At 40.2% G+C, this 18949-nt stretch overlaps 1 protein-coding gene across 4 annotated transcripts in view; it reads left to right on the top strand.

Moving 5' to 3' along the window:
- The window catches only part of LOC139468159 (lethal(2) giant larvae protein homolog 1-like), a 206068-nt gene that overhangs the window by 79080 nt on the left and 108039 nt on the right, over positions 1-18949 (top strand). For all 4 annotated transcript variants that reach the window (XM_071249943.1, XM_071249944.1, XM_071249946.1 and 1 more), the window contains 5 exons: positions 688-739; positions 3134-3306; positions 4183-4400; positions 10508-10575; positions 18318-18471. In XM_071249943.1, coding sequence (XP_071106044.1) covers positions 688-739; positions 3134-3306; positions 4183-4400; positions 10508-10575; positions 18318-18471 — 665 coding nt within the window. The remainder of the gene's footprint in view (positions 1-687; positions 740-3133; positions 3307-4182; positions 4401-10507; positions 10576-18317; positions 18472-18949) is intronic.

Raw genomic sequence — 18949 nt, 5'->3', positions numbered from 1 at the left:
TGTATCTAGAGAAGTACACGTTCATACTGTCAGATTTGCCATCCACCCCTTTTAAATGCTGAGTCAAAATTACGAAATATTTGCAGTATTATATACATGTACAATGCAAATGTATATTTTGTCATGATTGCGTAAATATCCAGTAAAGTGATACAGGCCCTATGGGCCTCTTGTTTTACAAACTATAATGAAATTAGTAAGAATAGTCTGGGTTTTTTGGTTTTTTTCATAATGACTAAAATAATTGTCTCTCAAAATGCACATTCAGCTCTGTAATTCTCTGAAATTGCCAGATTCTCTCCTTATGATGACATATTTTGTACTAATCATCATATATTTATATGGAAAATATTTGCATATCTGTTGAGTAGCTGTCTTTGTTGAAGTTTTGAACTGCATATCCAGATGAGCTACAGTACCACAAATATTTTTGGCTCTATAAACATCTTCTTGGAACTTGCCAGTCTGAGCAATCTGTACTTTGGCATTTACATTTCTTAATCCTCTGTATTTATGCAGAAAATATATTTAAGTCAACTTTTGATAAGTGGCTATTTTTGTTGACATTTTTTAACTGTTTACTAAAAACCCATTTTTACCCAGTTGAGTTATTCTGCTGTGGCACTGATTTTTAAGTGCTACACATGCCTACTGTTCCAAAAATACATTATGAAATTATCATTTCAGGACCATTTCCATGCAAAGCCATCAACAGACTTCAATGGAAAACTGCTAAGTCGTAAGTACATGATGCCATACGCCTATGGATATTCTGGCTAAGAGTTTCCAGCAACCTTTGTCTGTCGTCGGAGGCAACTTAAAGGGACGGGACCCCTGAGCTTATTCGGCTCTCCTTATTCTGTGAAAGGATTTTCTGGACCAGTGACCACAACGTGGGTGTAGGCTTATCTTGTGACTGGGCTTTTCTTATCCCCCGCCATAACGTGTTTCTGGAGCAGAACTCAAAAACCATGAGAGACATCTTAACTGAACTTGGTACATAGATAGGTCTGGTGGTAAACTGGTCCCTTTGGTAGTTTGGGATTTATTTTTCGAGTTTTTATGGCAACGACTTTGACTTACACTGAATATGGTGGTAGTGATAATTTCCAGAGGGCTAATGCCTTGCACACAACAGGATATGTCATATTGGCGGGGGATATGAGTATTTCATGCTTGTTATCCCCCGCCACAAAGTGGAAGGGGGATATAGGAATGGGTGCCGTCCGTCCCTCCGTCACACTTCGTTTCCGGAGCAGAACTTGAAAACCGTACCATATTTCTTCACCAAACTTGGCACATAGATAGATCTAGTGGTGAACTGGTGCCTTTTGATAGTTTTGGATTTTTAAAAAAGTTATTTTTCGAGTGTCCATGACAACGACATTGATTTAGACTGAAAATGGCGGTAGTCCTCGTTTCCGGAGCAGATCTTGAAAACCGTACCATATTTCTTCACCAAACGTAGCAAATAGATAGATCTAGTGGTGAACTGGTGCCTTTTGATAGTTTGGGATTTTAAGAAAAAGTTAATTTTCGAGTTTACATGGCAATGACTTTGATTTAGACTGAAAATGGCGGTAGTCCTCGTTTCTGGAGCAGATCTTGAAAACTGTACCATATTTCTTCATCATACTTGGCACATAGATAGATCTAGTGGTGAACTGGTCCCTTTTGATAGTTTGGGATTTTAAAAAAAAAAAAAAAATTCGAGTTACCATGGCAACGACTTTGATTTAGACTGAAAATGGCGGTTGTCCTCATTTTGGGAGCAGATCTTGAAAACCGCACCATATTTTGCACATAGATAGTTCTAGTGGTGAACTGGTGCATTTGATAGTTTGGCATGTTTAAAAACAATATTTTTCGAGTTTCCATGGCAACGACTTTGATATAGACTGAAAATTGCAGTAGTCCTCGTTTCCGGAGCAGATCTTGAAAACCGCACCATATTTTGCACATAGAAAAGGTCTAGTGGTGAACTGGTGCCTTTTGATAGTTTGGCATATTTAAAAACAATATTTTTCGAGTTTCCATGGCAACGACTTTGATATAGACTGAAAATTGCAGTAGTCCTCGTTTCCGGAGCAGATCTTGAAAACCGCACCATATTTTGCACATAGTAAAGGTCTAGTGGTGAACTGGTGCCTTTTGATAGTTTGGCATATTTAAAAACAATATTTTTTTTCGTTTCCGGAGCAGATCTTGAAAAACGTAGTATATTTCTTTACAAAAAGGCCGAGTGAACATAGTTCTCAGGAGCTAATGCATTGCACACACCCGACATGTCATATTGGCGGGGGATGTGAGTATTTCATGCTTGTTGATATTGTTTTAGGCCTTTTCTGTATTTGATTTACTATGTATTGACTAATGTAAGAGCTAAATAATTGTACACTATTAGAATTTGCCTATATCTTATTATGTCCTTATCTGTCCATCGAAAAGTAAATGTAATATATCAATATTGACAATGAATATCATCATGTCACAAGTCACTCTTTGTCACATGTTGGCATTGAATGCAGCGAAATCATGAAACTTACAGGTTGCATAAATGAAGAATCCTTCATGTCACACAATGCCATCTTGTCTGCATCTAAGCCTAAACTACGGCGATATTCAGTCATATTTCATGGTTGTTCCACTGGAAATCATGTTGTGCAGGCTCAATTCTAGTAAATCTACAGTACAGGTTAATGTTGAAAAACATAGATCAGGTTGTCATCCAACTTTCATTATTATTTACTGGGGATAATTACCAGTTAGCTGAAAATATGTAATAATTTTAAATATATTAGACAGTTTTTTGTAATGTACTTGAAAAATAAAAATAGTTCAGTGTTGTTTTTTTCGGTCACTATTTTTTCCCTAACCTATGACCGCTACTATGGAAGATGCCATTTTGCTTTCCAAGAAGCAGCTTAGATAAGTCCATGCAATTAAAATATGGAACAGGTGGCAATGAAATCAAAACTTGTAGAGTAATATTTGTTACAATTTTAACTACTTTTCTCCCCGTTTCGGAATTTTCTGAGAAAACGGACATATGTACACATGTATAACTAGAAGTTCCAAACTCCTGTAGATGAGTGTAGTAATATGTGCCAATGCAAAGAAATGCATGTTTCAGAGACCCTTTCATCATCTTTGCTGGTGGCATGCCCCGTGCCAGTTATGGAGACCGCCACACACTCAGTGTAATGCAAGGAGAGAACCATGTGGTGTTTGATTTCACCTCTAGAGTGGTGGATTTTATTGTGATGTCTCGTGCTGACCAGTGTGATGCTACAGATGATCGAACAGGTAAGCTTCAGGTCTTCATATCCTTGGAAAACACTTATTGCGAGTTATATATGGGGGGTGTCCTTATGCTATTCACCTGTTTGACCGCAGATGCACGACTAGCGACACTGTCAGAATGATGAGATCTGATTGGTCCACGATTTCTTGATTGAAGGGCAGTAAATTTCTCATCAGGGGAATAAATCTTATAACGCTAGGTACTTGCCTCTGCCTCGGGGTATGAAACCTAACGTGGGACACATAAGACCCCATGTAACCCTCGTGATCCAGCTACAACTTATATTGACAGTAAGGAGCTTAAAGAAAGAAGAAAAAAACATCTTCAGTGAAGGTTATTATCTTCTTTTTTGGTATGTGGAAGGTTTTTACAAGTCACATTTGAGGTTAGCTAATCGGCAATCAAGAAGGCAAATGCCCTAATGCCATGCTACTTCATAAATGAAATAAGACTGAGGGAGCTGATCTTGAACTTGCCTGTATGGCTTTCCTAATGACAATGTAATGTTTTCTCCATATGTTTCAGTGGTTGTTTTTAGACCTCAGTATTTATGCAGAAAATGTTTGCATATTAACACTTACAGCAACTTTTAGGAAGCTATATTTCTTGACATTTTAAACTTTTGACTTAATATCCAGTTGAGCTACAGTGCCATTGGACAATTTTTAAAAATTTACTAACAAATTCAATAAACAAGTTTATCATTTCATAAGATGCTGCTCAGAGGTCACTCGTGGCTATGGTTTCAACATGTTCCAACATGTTCTTAATAAAGGTGATAAATGGTAACCATGTTAGAACAAATCTGAAAGACATTCTGTATACATGTAGTGTATTTTAGTCAGCTAAAGGATTTTGCTTTTGTCTTTTAAATATAGGATATGATGAGCCACATGCTCTTGTTGCTTTGGTAGAAGAGGAGCTTGTAGTGATTGACCTTGATACCTGTGATTGGCCCACTATCCAGCTTCCATATCTGGGAAGTATCCACTCATCAGCTATCACTTGCTCGCACCATGTCAGCAATGTTTCTGACCAACTGTGGCAGAAGATAATTGATGCAGGGCATGCACAGAACAAACAATACTCCCAGAGAGTAAGTATTATTTTTGTTGTTGAAGCAAGAATTTGAAACAAGTTTATGATAATTCAGCAAACATTAAGATGCAATTGCAAATGTTTTGATTAGGGGTTGTAGTTGTAGACCAGTGGAGCTTTCACAATGCAACTCTCACAATGCAATGACTGTCATCAACCCTCATGTTAACATCCACTTTCTGCATAACATCAATAGTTCAGCAAACCCATGTAAATTGGGATGCTTTTAGGTTTTGTTATCCTATAGTTGGCGCCTTGTCCATTCGTCTGTCCATAATCATTTCGTTTCTGGTGTATAACTACAAAAACCATTCAATATTTTTCAACAAAACTTGGCAGATATATGAAAAAGATCCTGAAGTGGTGCCTTATGCCATTTGGGGATTTGGGGCAATTTTTCTTTTCTTGATTTCCATGGAAACAATTTGGACTTAGTCTCAAAAGGGTAGGGGTAGGTGTCTGTGAAAGGCTTTTTATCCAAACCTGGTACATGTATTAACCAAGGGCTGAAGTGGTGTGTTATTGCATATATTGTTGCAGGTGACAGTGTACCCCGAGTTTCACTACATATATTGTTGGCATATGAAAAAAACAAAAAAAACTGGCAGATAAATATGATGGTGTTGGTCATGTTTATTAAGATGATCATCATTACATTTATATGCTATCCTGGGATATGTAGTTGTCTGTCTGTAATCATATATTTTCCAGAGCATATCTCGAACACTATACAATCTAGCTTCATGAAACCCCATACACTTATTGATCACATTGAGCACTGGTGCCTGCTGCTATGTAGAGATTTTCCAAAGTGGTATTTTAGATAGTTCCATGGAAACATGATGAACTTTGAAAATTGACGGATAGTGTCATTTCCGGAGCATGTATATCTAAAACTAAGCAACCCAGCACATGTCTTAAAATTACTTTCAGAAAGTTTTCTGCACTTGTTATGCTAGTATTGATGCATTTGAAATATTTAGAGCTTTTATAGAATTATTTTTTACCATTGTTAGGCGTTATCCGAACTTAAAAAGTGTAGACCTACATGACAACTTTATGAGCTTATGTGTCAGGTAGTGTGTACATGCAGGGCATGTATATATGTCTTTGTGTTCAGAGATGTATTTTCCAATTTTTTACTGTTATTATTTGGAAACATGAAACGATATTGTAGAATGTTGTAGAAATTATGTAAGTTAAACAATACATATTTCTACAATCATATGTATAGTACATGGGGATGTGAAAACAAAATTTCCCCAAAATAGATATCTCATTCCTATATAAATTACATCATATTTTGTACAGAATAGTTTGATAAACATGCTTAGCAAAATAGAAGTGGTATTCAAATACATTTCATATTAATAAATATGTACATACATTGTATGTACAAAGACATTCCAAAGTTTCGCAGATAAATAATTATACAGCAGTCAAAAGATGTTTAACAAGTGTTATAACTAATGTACATTTGAGTATCCTGTCTAGACTTGGGAGACTTTGCACAATTTGCTCTTGCGTGATTCCTGGCATAACAGTTGAGACACACAATTGAGAAGGTATGCACAGTTTGCTCTTGAACAGCCCTGGTGATTGAAATTATTACAGACCTCATGTCCGTTTGACCTCGAGGCTCTCCCCTAGTGTCCTTTCTGTCTGTCGTCCCCTGCCTATCGGAGATGACAGTTCTGTCCAAGAACAGGTTAGACCTAACTTTATCGGTGCGTCGCTCAGGACACAAGTTTGTATCATAGGTGATGCTCTGGCATATGGTACATGATCTAAGAATGTGTGTCCCTCATACAAACGTGTGTCCCCTATGTCCCATCTTATGCTGCATCCTTGCTCCGCATAAGATGCCACCCTGGCGGCAAATAACTTTTGATAGTTATAGTGCGCAGTGCCCCCCTACAATGTAGTCCAACTGTTAACATTTTGCATTATTTGTGTCGCAGTAAATGTCCTTGTATATGCCAAAAGCCTGGATGAATTTGGCTGGGGTCAGTGCACGATTTAAGCTTACATCCCCTTTCAATTGGTAGACATTGCCATCATATTCGGCCATTCTTGCGTCTAAAGTGTCTAGGTAGGTTGGGTAATAATAGCAAAGCAAGGTTGCAATACTTCTTCTTGAGAGCTGGAGCTACTGAGTGAATGTGTGGCAAAGAATCGGAAGGCACTTCATGGCTGTGGTGTGTGTTGACTAGTCATGTTTGCCATCATTCAAGTTGTAGACTTGTAACACTAACAGTGACAGGAGGCACGGTGTTGGTCACATTATCCACATTGTCCGACATGACATTGTGTGGTAGACTGGTCCCCCTGACAAGGACATCTGGATTTCTGCTGTGAGATAGTCCAGCCTCAACAATCACCAGAAGTGTAGCCGCCGACGTTGAATTGTCAGCGGGCCCATAACTGTCAGACGAGGTCACTGTCGCTGATACTGGCCTTCTGTGTTGATTTTCTTGCAGCAACTGCAACAAACTTTTCCTTGGCCATTTATTCGGTACCCACACACCACTTTCTGCCAGTTGTTTTCGTAACTCGGCCAATGGTTGACTGCTGGGTCGCACTGTATTGCATCTGGAACTGTCAACATTGGGGTGGGCTACGAGGCGATCCGTGTTTTCATTGGGGTGTGCGGTGTCGAGAACATTTACCTGATTACACCGACTTCTGGCTCGTCTCTTGTCTCCTCTCCGCCATAATAAACTAATGGATAGCCTACATCCATATACCCTGAGGTGGGGTGGCATTGACAACTTGAATTTCAGCATGGTTGGTATATGATAACAACACTGTTCAGTGGCTTGAAATATTAGAGAAAGTACCCTGTTGCAAGTCTGATAAGTTAATAAAGGTAAACACTATGGCTTCATGTCAGGCTATTTGCAACTGTTTGGAAGTGGAATTGTGGGAAGTAATTACTGTGACATAATCTAGACAGAAAAAAACATTTAGATGATAGTGGTTTTATCCAATCGTGTTGATTAAAACACTAATGTATTGTGATAGATTAAATATGCACAAGTAATATCTGTTGTTGCACAAACTGAAGTATTAATTTACCATTAATTCATCCGTATATCATGCGTGATGCTATTTATAGTAACTTAGACGAGGCAACTTCCCAGCATGCCTAGGTACGAGCATGTGCAGCAGTGCTTCAATGTCAGCCATCTTGTACATGTTTTGTAAACAATGACAAGCAACCCCACCTCCATCCCCTACTACCGTCCATGCATATCCTTGTTTCACTTGTATTTCGTGCTTCCAGATTCTCCCTGTAGTATTCATTTATTTGTATTTGCAGTCATAATTTTGAGCATATGCAGTACATGTATTTACCCCCTGCAGTCACAATTTCAGATAGGATGCATTGGATGCCTGTTGTCAGAACACAGGTCATGCTTGACCTCCATGTATTTATCAGGCTTATAACATTTTGACCAGCCCTTGTATAAGATGTATATTTCAACACTACCCATTTCATAATAATTGTGGTTTCTGGTTGTAGATTAATATATTCAGTTAGGTTTGTATACTACTCAAAAGAAGTTAAAGAACACCCAATTTTTTTATATGACTATAGTTAATCTGTCATGGCTGGTTGGTCTTGCAACACACAGCCTTCCAATTGTGGGTGTTCCTTAACTTGTTTTGAGTAGTATACTTTGATATTAAACCGTTTTGAGATCATATCCCTTCTTTTATGAGTAACAATTACATCTGATAACTGTAAATTGAGGGCAGATAAAAAGATACGTACAGCTTCTTTCATAATGGTGTCCACCTTAACAATATCCTGAGTCATCTAAAAATCTATCATATCTATGGCCTTTCAAATCACTGCACCCCGGCATATATCGGCGAAAATATATGCTGAAACATGGTGCCTTTTGTTATTTAGGAATTTTTCAAAATTTGATTTTTGCCTGTTAAGCAAGAACTAAAAAACTATTCAACATTTTTCATCCAAACTTGGTACATGGCTGAAGTGGTGCCTTTTGCTATTTAGGAATTTAATTTTTACCTCACCGGGTCTGAAGGACAAAGGTGAGCTTATGGGATGTCGTCCGTCCGCCATCCGTACGTCAACAATTTATTCAAACGACTTCTTCTTCTGAAACACCAATTGGAAATTAACGAAATTTGACTGAAAGCATCCTTAGTTGGTGGGGATTTAAAATTGTACAAATGGTCGGGCTGACCCCCACCCCAGGGGCTGAGAGGCAGGCCAAATAGGGGTAATTTGACTATATTGCTTTAAACGACTTTTTCTGTGGAACTAAGAGATAGATATCAACCATATTTGGTTGGAAGCATCCCTAGGTGGTGGGTATTCAAAATTGTACAAATGGCGCTGACCCCCCAAGGGGCTGAGGGGCGGGGTCAAATGGGGGTAGTTTGGTAAAATTGTTTTAAACAACTTCTTCTCTGGAATTTCGAGATAGTTATCAACCATATTTGGTTGGAGGTATAATCAGGTGGTGAGAATTCAAAATTATACAAATTGAGGGGCTGACCCTCCAAGGGGCTTAGGGGTGGGGCCAAATAGGGGTAATTTGGCGTTTTTGCTTTAAACAACTTTTTCTCTGGAACTTCGAGATAGTTATGATTATGATCTTTAGTTCCATATTGGGTTGGAAGCATTCTCTAATGGTGGGGATTCCAACTTGGACACAGTTTAGATCCCCATCGTATGACCATATGTTGGTTGGTTGTTTAACGCTGCACTCGGCAACACAGCTATATGATGGCGGTCTGCAAATAATCGAGTCTGGACCAGACAATTGGGATCGATGACATGCATCAACCAAGTCAGCGAGCCTGACCTCCGGACCTTGTTAGTCGCCTTTTACGGCAAGCATGGGTTGCTGAAGACTTATTCTACCCCAGATCTTTACAGGTCTATACCATATGTACAATTGAGAGTATAATGAGAGGAATGCACATATGCTACCAGGACTGGCCCTTCTGTTCACTCCCAAAGGAGTTAGAACCTTGACCATAGGTCTTCCGCAACCCATACTTGCCATAAAAGGCGACTATGCTTGTCGTATAAGGCGACTAACGGAATTGGGTGGTCAGGCTCGCTGACTTGGTTGATACATGTCATCGATCCCAATTGCATATGATGCTTATGATATCAGTCACTGGATTGTCTGGTCCAGACTTGATTATTTTACAGACTGCTGTCATATAGCTGGAATGCGGCATTAAACAACAAACAAACCAACCTTGACCATTACATGCAAACCGATGTTATCCCCACGCTATAATAAACAGATACATTGTATATTACCTTTGATATGATTTATCCTGGATCATAACATGGAAACGGTTCAGATCTTTATGCTTCATTTGTATGCAGAGAAATACAAATTCATGCTGTCAGATTTGCCATCCACCCATTTTAAATGCTGACAGTGTCAAAATTATTTGCAGTATTATATACATGTACAATGCAAATGTATATTTTGTCCTGATTGTGTAAATATCCAGGTGAGCGATACAGGCCCTATGTGTTAAAATTTTCCTGTGTCCATGGCAGCAAGTTTGACTTCGACTCTGTTCATAACTGGGGCGGTCGGGTAGCCTAGTGGTTAAAGCGTTCGCTCGTCACGCCGAAGACCCGGGTTCGAATCCCGACATGGGTACAATGTGTGAAGCCCAATTCTGGTGTCCCCCGCCGTGATATTGCTGGAATATTGCTAAAGCGGCGTAAAACCAAACTCACTAACTGTTCTTAACTTCATAGCTGTGTGTTTTGTCTAGACTGTATCTCTGAAACTAATAGGTATCATATATCGACGTCTATAAAGAGACCCCTCTTATAAGGAGGTCCCTCCTATAAGGGCTTTTAGCCTCCAGTTCACATTTCCAGATTTACTATGTTGGAGTAAATGCCATGCTTGAACTTTGGCCCTACCTGGAACTAATGGCAGTTTCTGTCCTGTTTGTCACAGGTTGATAAGATTTTATGAGCAGTTGCCAGACAGAGGCCAATTGGAAATCCTTGTCTTGATCCCAGCCTTTAACTTACTTAATCTGTTTCCTGATATGTTTAATTGATTTTTATACTTTTCTTTGTAGGAATGGCCTATCAAAGGTGGTAAAAGTCTCTCTAAAGACCCAGCCACAAAGGACATGCTTCTTACAGGGTAAAGATCCAGTTGGTGTAAAATAATATGCTAGCATAAAAATGTAACTGGATCATTTTAAGTGGTGTAAATGTTATGTTGTAACTTATCCTGCATTACTCCTTTATGCATTTACTGTTTGTTCTTGACAGAGAGAAAGAGCTGTGTTCAACCTTGCTGAAGAAAAAGTTGTTTAAACTAGCAGAATCACACAGCTCCCGTGTGACCACGGAAGGGGCACTGTCAGGGCAATCTTTAGTGTTTCTTTGTGAACCGTTATTGTGCATATATTTCATATGATTTATGCCATAGCATGAATATTTAACTCTTTCAACGCCTTTGGCTGCTACACTGGCAAAGAAGCCTGGAGTCCCCAGACACCGCAGGCTGGTACACCAGCCAAGCAGTAGTTATGTCAAAATAGTATATAATTTTATGAACCTACCTGTCATCATTCATCTGTTAAATTTATCACATTTCACAATGTATGAAATACGTATTCCATGTCAATTTATAATTTGTTTTTGATAGATTAAAAAATTATTCATTATTTCCCCGCAATGTTATTGCAAATAAAATCTTAAATATTATACCAAGTAATAAATATAATCAACAAAAATATATATCTAAAAGTTGTCAAACATACATAAGTTATTATTTGCATTTCGTGCGATTGTGCATAATGTAAGTCAAATGACATCTCGGCTTTCATCGCCTTGATTTCTCAGCTCAGCAATGTTTGTCACAGCTCGTAACAATGCGTCCGTGTAGAAGATTTCATAAAGAATGAAAATAAAAAAGAAATAGGTACCGTAAAGTGGATTTTATGAATCTTATATTTGCCGGAAATCGTAAAGTTTTCGCTTCCTTGGTCCTTAATTATGACGTTATGAATGTGTTAGCTTAAATTTTTTTTTATTAATAACTAACTTAATTAAGTTGTAAATGCGTTATTTGAATAATGTGATCAATGTAATTATACCCCCGTTTACTAAGTAAATTGGGGGTATATAATGTTCCGTCCGTCCGAGCTTTTGTACGGCATATATCTTTTTAACCATGCACCCTAGCTACACCAAACTTGCTACACACATTAACCACAATGAGTACTTGTGCCTTTTCCTAGTTTGAAGATCCTGAACTTTTTAATTTGTGCCGTTTCCATGGAATCATGGTGAAACATAAATTTTGGGTGGAGTTTTTGTACGATCCATGTTTACAATATTATGTATCCTAGCTTCAGCAAACATGCTACATTAACCACTATGATTGTTTTTTATTTTTTAATACGATTCTGAAAGTTTTCTCTTTTGCTGTTTTCATGGAAACATGATGGAATTTAGAAATTTTGATGACTAGTTTTGTATAGCTCATGGGGTTACAAAGGAAAGGGCAGTTCCTCTGACTTAAAGCAACAGGTATATTTCATTAATTAACAAACTATTTACCAGTTGTTGACCATAAGAAATGGTGTCTGTGTGTCTGTGTCTGTGTCTGTGTCTGTGAGTATCATGCTGAACTGGTGCCTTTTTCTATTTAGGAATTTTATAAATTTTTATTGTTTACTTTTCCATGGCAACAAGTTGGACTTAGGTTCTATAAGGGTGCTGTTTGTTTCCGGAGTGTAACTCAAAAACCGTTAAATAATTTCTTACAAAACTTTGCATGTTTACCAGACACATACTGAACTGGTGCCTTTTGCTATTTAGGAGTTTTATAAATGTTTATTTTAGAATTTCCATTGCAGCTATTTTGACATGGCCAAAGAGAAATGCTTGGTCATGCTTTTTTGTGTCATGCGTTCTGTTTTCTCTGTATTGCTTGGTAGTGCATTATTTTTGTACGTTTACGATGATATTGCAGATACATGCCAAGTTGTAGCAAATGTTGCCACAATAAGTCTGGGTGGGATCCACATCCATTGTGCCTACATTGCACCACCATCTGCACCCGAAATTCAAAATGTAAAGACTGTCTCCCACTTTCCCTCCATAGATTTTGCAAAATGCATGCAAGCTTTGAGGGAAACAGTCACAACAGGCCCAAAACTCCATCTCAACAAAATGTCTGACACCTCCGAGCCCACTACGCCTCCACCTGTGATGTTCACCACTGTCTCGTCCTCGGGGATGATGTCCACTGCCTCCATTCATCCCCTCTACGTTGATGTACATGGCCTCCTTTGTTACTATGATGCTGGGCTTGGCGCCTATCACCCTTAGCTAGTCTATCCCACTATCTATGCCTCTGCAAGCCTCTCTACAATTGCCTCTACAGACACCTAGTGTGGATTTAAGTGGTGCCTCTGTGGTCCGCCTGACTTTGTCTCTTGGCTCTACCTTCTAAACGTGACTCTCCAGTTCATTGCTCTGGGGATTACAATTCAGATTCCTCTGAGAGCTCTTTCGTCCCGACGTATGTCTGATGTCGACTCCCACCACATCAGGTTGGGGACTGGCTGGAAGATCGTTTAGCTTCTGAAGCACCTTCACTGGGGTCAGGCATTGATAAGGACACAGTCTGGTCTAACCCTACATCTGTCCCATCAGATCCTATGATCAAAGACATCGTCTCGGCATGGACGAAGACTTCGCCAAGCTCTCACGTACACCATCATTCAAGGCACCCAAGTATAGGAAGGAGGATTTTCCTATACACTCACTGGACTTCATGCTCACTCATGACGGTTGGGATTATCCTCCGAGCAGTCCTGTATTATGGCTCTGGAGGTGGATGCCACATCCCACTACCCACTATGTGGCATCCCACTGTCTTGGCCTACCTTGGCCTACCTACAGTGCCAGACAAAACACATGAAGGCTCATATGCGCGCACCACACGTCGACTGGGCTACTTGGCACTCCCAAATTTACGAGTGACCTCTTGCACCAAACCTAGTCTGTGATCTTCCGCTTTCTTTAATGGTCAAGTCTGTGCCACGTACACTTGGGTATCCAGCTTTGGCAGAGATGACACTGCCCTCCAGGCCCTGGCGCATGTTTCACTCTCCCCCTTCTTCAAGCCCTCAAGATCGGGCAGCTATCAGCCCAGGCTAAACTCTCTCAAGCCATGTTGACGTGACACCTCCACTTTTTGCGGCAGAAACCAGGGCAAGGAAAAGTCCACCAGATCCTACCAGCCTTGGGAGGCTGAGGGTAGATGCGACAGACACCAACGACTGGGATCTCCCACCCACCAGTCATTCCCATTGTCGAGACCCCTGTAGGTAGGAGACTAGGACGATAATGGCAAAATTGGACAATCTTGGTGGACCCATACGTCATACACTTTCTGCGCTGAGGGTATCAACTCACTATGAGAGACAACGTCGTCACCCATTGCAGACGCTCATCCTCCTACTCAACAGCTCAAACATTGACATGCTGCAGGCCAAAGAGGCCATAAAGATTGTCCACTTCCCACCAGGCTTATATTTGCTAATATTCCTTGTCCCAATTGATGCTTATGATCAGGGGTCCGGAAACGGTCATATGCGCCGGACATGTCCGATTAGGAATCTCAAATGTCCGATTTAAAATATTGCTTACAGGACATTTAAATTTTTCTGTCTGGACATTTTAAAAAACAATGCTACCTTCGGGGTCCAAGTAATTGATGAGCGTTATCGTATCCCTTCAACGACCTCAGGTGAATAAACAGGCATAACAAACTTGGTCAATAAAAGTATGAAATTTGATATAAAACATCACTAGACAAGATGATTTTACCATTTGAAATGTATTTCCTGCTCTCAAAGGCATTGTTTTATATGCAGAGATTAAGATTACCGTGTGTATTTTCTCGTAAACTAAGCCGGAAATAGCAATCAGCTGTGCACGCGTTTCATCCCTATGTACCGGTGATTCAGTTAAAATGTACCCAGTGATACCACTTTTGATGCAATGGTGGGAAGAAATTGTATCTGAAATTATTATTTTATCAGGAATAATATATTCCCATATCGTGTTATTTTAGTTGCAGCTTCCACCATATATACTTAAAATTATAAGAACCATAAGAGTAGCACTTTGGTACAGATGGTTTGCAGGATATTTTTTTACGTATTGGAATGATTTTGACCAGTCACCGTAGGGACTTCTTGCGCTTCATGTATTTTGATTGCGAAAGCGTTATGTTGACATTTAATAGTCAAACTGCCTCAAATATCATGGTATGTCATGTCATGGTACTGCATTTATGATATGTGTATCCATTCTCTTGCAACTAAAGTTCGTTTCAAGGCGTCAATAGCGGTAAAGTGACCGTGGTTGCTGTAAATAACGGCGAGTTGTGCGATGAACCGATCACTTTGCATACGATTGCCGAAATTATTGTAAACATTATTATAATTATTGAATGAAATATTGAATAATATTAATCAAATATATTGCAAACTCTAGTCCAGATAAACAGTTAACAATTTTTTCTATTACCAGATATTTTAATGATAGGATTAAATTGCCTTCTTCAGTTTGGATTTGTTGACTTGTATCTCTGGTGTTAGTGATCTCGGTGATCAGCTGATAATGTTTTCTGAGATGGGGGAAAACATCGTGTCATTGGAAAACTTGAGTTTACTAAAAATGTTAATAAATTTTGGGAGCCATGCTTTACCGAGCTATAATTGAAGCGCTCAATAACGAGGGAACACTGTACGTAACAACTTGTAATGTGTGTGAAAAGTCGTACGAAAATACGCTTTTTGAAGGGGGTGTGGCCTAAATGCAAATGTCCGATTGGGATTTTAAATTTTCCGGACCCCTGCTTATGATATCAATCACTGGATTGTCTGATCCAGACTCGATTATTTACAGACTGCCATCATATTGCTGAGTGCGGCGTAAAACAGCAAACCAACCAACCAACCTTGTCCCCAAGAAGGACTAGGACCAATTCCGAATGATACACAATTTGTCCACATTCAACAAGCACTACCTGCCGCATCTACTGACCAATCAGGCCCAAGACCCGTGAAGATTCCGGGGTAGAATAAGTCTTCAGCAACCCATGCTTGCCGAAAAAGCGACTATGCTTGTCGTAAAAGGCGACTAATGGGATCGGGTGCTCAGGCTCGCTGACTTGGTTGATGCATGTCATCGATCCCAATTACGTGGATCGATGCTCATGATGTCAATCACTGGATTGTCTGGGCCAGACTCAATTATTTACAGACCGCTGTAATATTGCTGAGTTTGTGGTTAAACAACAAACCAACCAACCAACCAAGAAACAGGCTCACAACTGATCAGCCTGGATATCCAGGACACTTATTTACATGTGCCGATCCATACCACTATCAGTGGGTGGTGCTCCCATTTAGTTTTCCCTTGTCCCTGTGGCTATTTACATGCATCACCAAGCCAATACCTACCTTCCTCCACCTGAGGAATGTCCAGTTCAAGGCATATATAGATGGCTGCCTCCTGAACCACCAGGACACGGCCATGTTCATCCCTGACAGGGACTTCACATAAGGTCACCTACATCAACTGGCATGAATCATCAACGTGCAGAAATCTGAACTCATGCCTTCGTTCAATCTCCAATTCATTGGAGGCCTATTCCAATCCTTCTGAGACCTGTACCCAGGGACAGGTGGCACTGAAAGTAACTCCACCAACTCCCTGCACTGCACCAACCCTGCACTCTGTGCCAGTGGCCGGCGCTCTTAGGTCTCCTCATGTCAGTGCAGGATCTGACCTCCAGAGGGAGACTTCACCTGCACCCTGTACAGATACTCCTTGCTCCCTACATCAGACGCCAGGATCAGTCGGTGTCAATTGTCCTCGCGGACCATCTCAAACACCAGCTCCGATCGTGGATGGTGGAATCGAACGTCTTAGACAGAATCTCCTTGACAGAACTTACGACCTCATTACACCTATTCGCCGACACCTCTTCAGGGCTGGGGAGCGCACATGGAGGGTCAAGTCGCCTTGGGGCTGTGGTCCGCAGTTCAACAACAGTGAACTACAGGCAACCTTGATCTGACATTGATCGCGTCTTGGTGGCCGGCGAGGGGCTGGTTCATGGATCTCAAAATGACCGCTGCCGACCCTCTCAAATTCCTAGACTGGTCAAATCTGCTGATCCACCCTCTTCACGCCTGGTCCATCTACAAAGAGCCTATAGTTCCGAAGGCTATTCGGCTAGAGCAGCGAGGGGAACTACCCTGGCTTGTAGACCGTCTACCAGGGGTCTGTACAATGACAAGTGGCGCTCCTTTGAGAGTTTGTGCAAGGAAAAACACCAGGATCCCACCTCTGTGTCTCCCCATTTCTTGGCTGAATTTCTACTGTTTTTGCACCACAAGCTTCTGAAGGGCAGAACCATCCCAATATACCTTGTGGTCCTCAAGTCTGTCTTGGCAGCTCCAGATGATTGAAGAATTACTAAGATAATTCCGGAAGTTCAAGCTTTACTATGCTCCTTACGTCTTGAAGACCAAAAGGCCAAGTTCCGATCCCCAGTGTGGGATCTGAACGTGGTCCTTTCCTTGCTGAGAGGCGCTCCCTTTGAGCCACTCCACATTGCCAGCAACAAGACGCCATCAACATTTCCACATGTCCACATGTCCACACGTCCAGAGGTGGCCTATATTTGAAGACTACATGATGCAAGCATGAGGCTCGGTATGTCGCTTCATTTCATTTGTTTTCTATGACTCCATCGCTACATGGACTTCACGCATACCTAACTTTCTCCCTCCCTGTCAACAGCAATGGTCACTCAATGCCGGACATCGCTATTGCTGATTTGAGAATTATTTTCACATCTGAAGGTATGCTCTCAACCGTTGAATAAAGAGGCATTAAGGTGTAATGCAGGATAAGTTAAAAATTCTAGTAAAATACTAGATATTTTATATATTTTTATACTAATCCTGCATCACTGTGCCTAAAGTGGCCCACCCACTTTTTAGCACTAATGTGCTGATCACTGACGTCACCCTTTTCATGGTTGCATGGGGGCTGTGTGATAGGATTAGCCACTCAGCTAGTTGACACAACTTTTTCTTCAGCAAGACCTCTCACAGCTCTTTCAATGTCAAGAACAAGCAGTAAATGCATTAAGTAATGAAGGATAAGTATACAACTATAAAAAATTTATAGGATGTTTCTAGGTAGTTGACAATACCAGAATATTATCATAACAAATCCATTGACAAAGCCAATGCCTGATAACAGGAGAAAGTGACATACCCTGAGGGCTGTTGTGACAACTCAGTAAACAATGTCAGTATTGGGTGTGACCATCGTTTGCATTGATAGAGGCGAGACAGCCTTGCATTGAAGACACTAAGCAGCCTGGAGGATGTTGTTCCAAATGTCAACCAAAGTTTGAAAAGAGCGGACAACAATTTCCTTTAGATTGTACTTGTGCACTGACTGAAATCAGGTCTGTCATATTTTTGTACATTGTGTCATGTCTGTCGTGGATTCTCTGTGTATTTATACATATATTATTTATGCAGTGATTTCAAGGGTCAGTCTGTATCCGATGTCAACCAAATGCCAGATCATATGAGCCACCTTTCAGCATTAAAATATAGAATGGTCAAAGTAGTACTTATGATGTATACTATCCCATACATCACTCACTTGCCCTCTCACAGACAGACACTCAGACATGCGGAGACACGCGCACGCACGGTTATTTTGAGAAACATGCTTTCCTTCAACAGTGCAGATGATTTTCCATTTACAAATACAGTACTGATAAGTCCTTGAGGGAAAGTAACACACCAAATTATCTTTATTCAGACACGAAGATGGAACAGTGAGATTTTGGGATGCATCATCTGTCACACTCAGATTGCTGTACAGACTTGGCACAGTCAGTCTTTTTGCTGAATCACATATGCCAGAAAATAACTCAAATGGTGCTGATGAAGAGGAATGGCCTCCTTTCAGGAAGGTTAGTGTTTTATCTGACCTTGACCTTTCCATAATGTTTTTGACAATGGTCCATCTATTTGTACTTAACACTTTTTTGTAAACTATATGGTGCACAACATATGTTAGTGAACTTATTGTCTTTTATGACAAATAAGAGTCTAGGCTGGGGTCCAAACTTTTGGGTGACCTCCATGTGAGGTCAAGGTCATGAAATGTTGCATGAAGCATCTGTTTTCAGGACATAATTTATGAAAAGCCATGACCAATAAAAATAATCAACACCTGTCGTATGTTGTGGATGTCACATATCAAGGTCATAAACTCAAACCAGCTTCATTCAGATGGTGTAAGATAGGTTTTATGCGGAAATTTCATATAAAGGCAGCTCCATGTGAATCACTTCCCTGCTTTATTGAAAATCTATGTATGCCCATTTGAATAATCACTCACAATAATGCTCTTTGCGATAACGCAGGTTTGGTTAAATTGCAGGGTAG

The sequence above is a fragment of the Haliotis cracherodii genome, unplaced genomic scaffold (assembly GCF_022045235.1).
Source record: "Haliotis cracherodii isolate W230 unplaced genomic scaffold, xgHalCrac1.p SCAF_2, whole genome shotgun sequence".
NCBI lineage: Eukaryota > Metazoa > Mollusca > Gastropoda > Lepetellida > Haliotidae > Haliotis > Haliotis cracherodii.
Note: the sequence above shows the minus strand (reverse complement) of the source record. Positions and strands in the feature narration are given on the sequence as shown.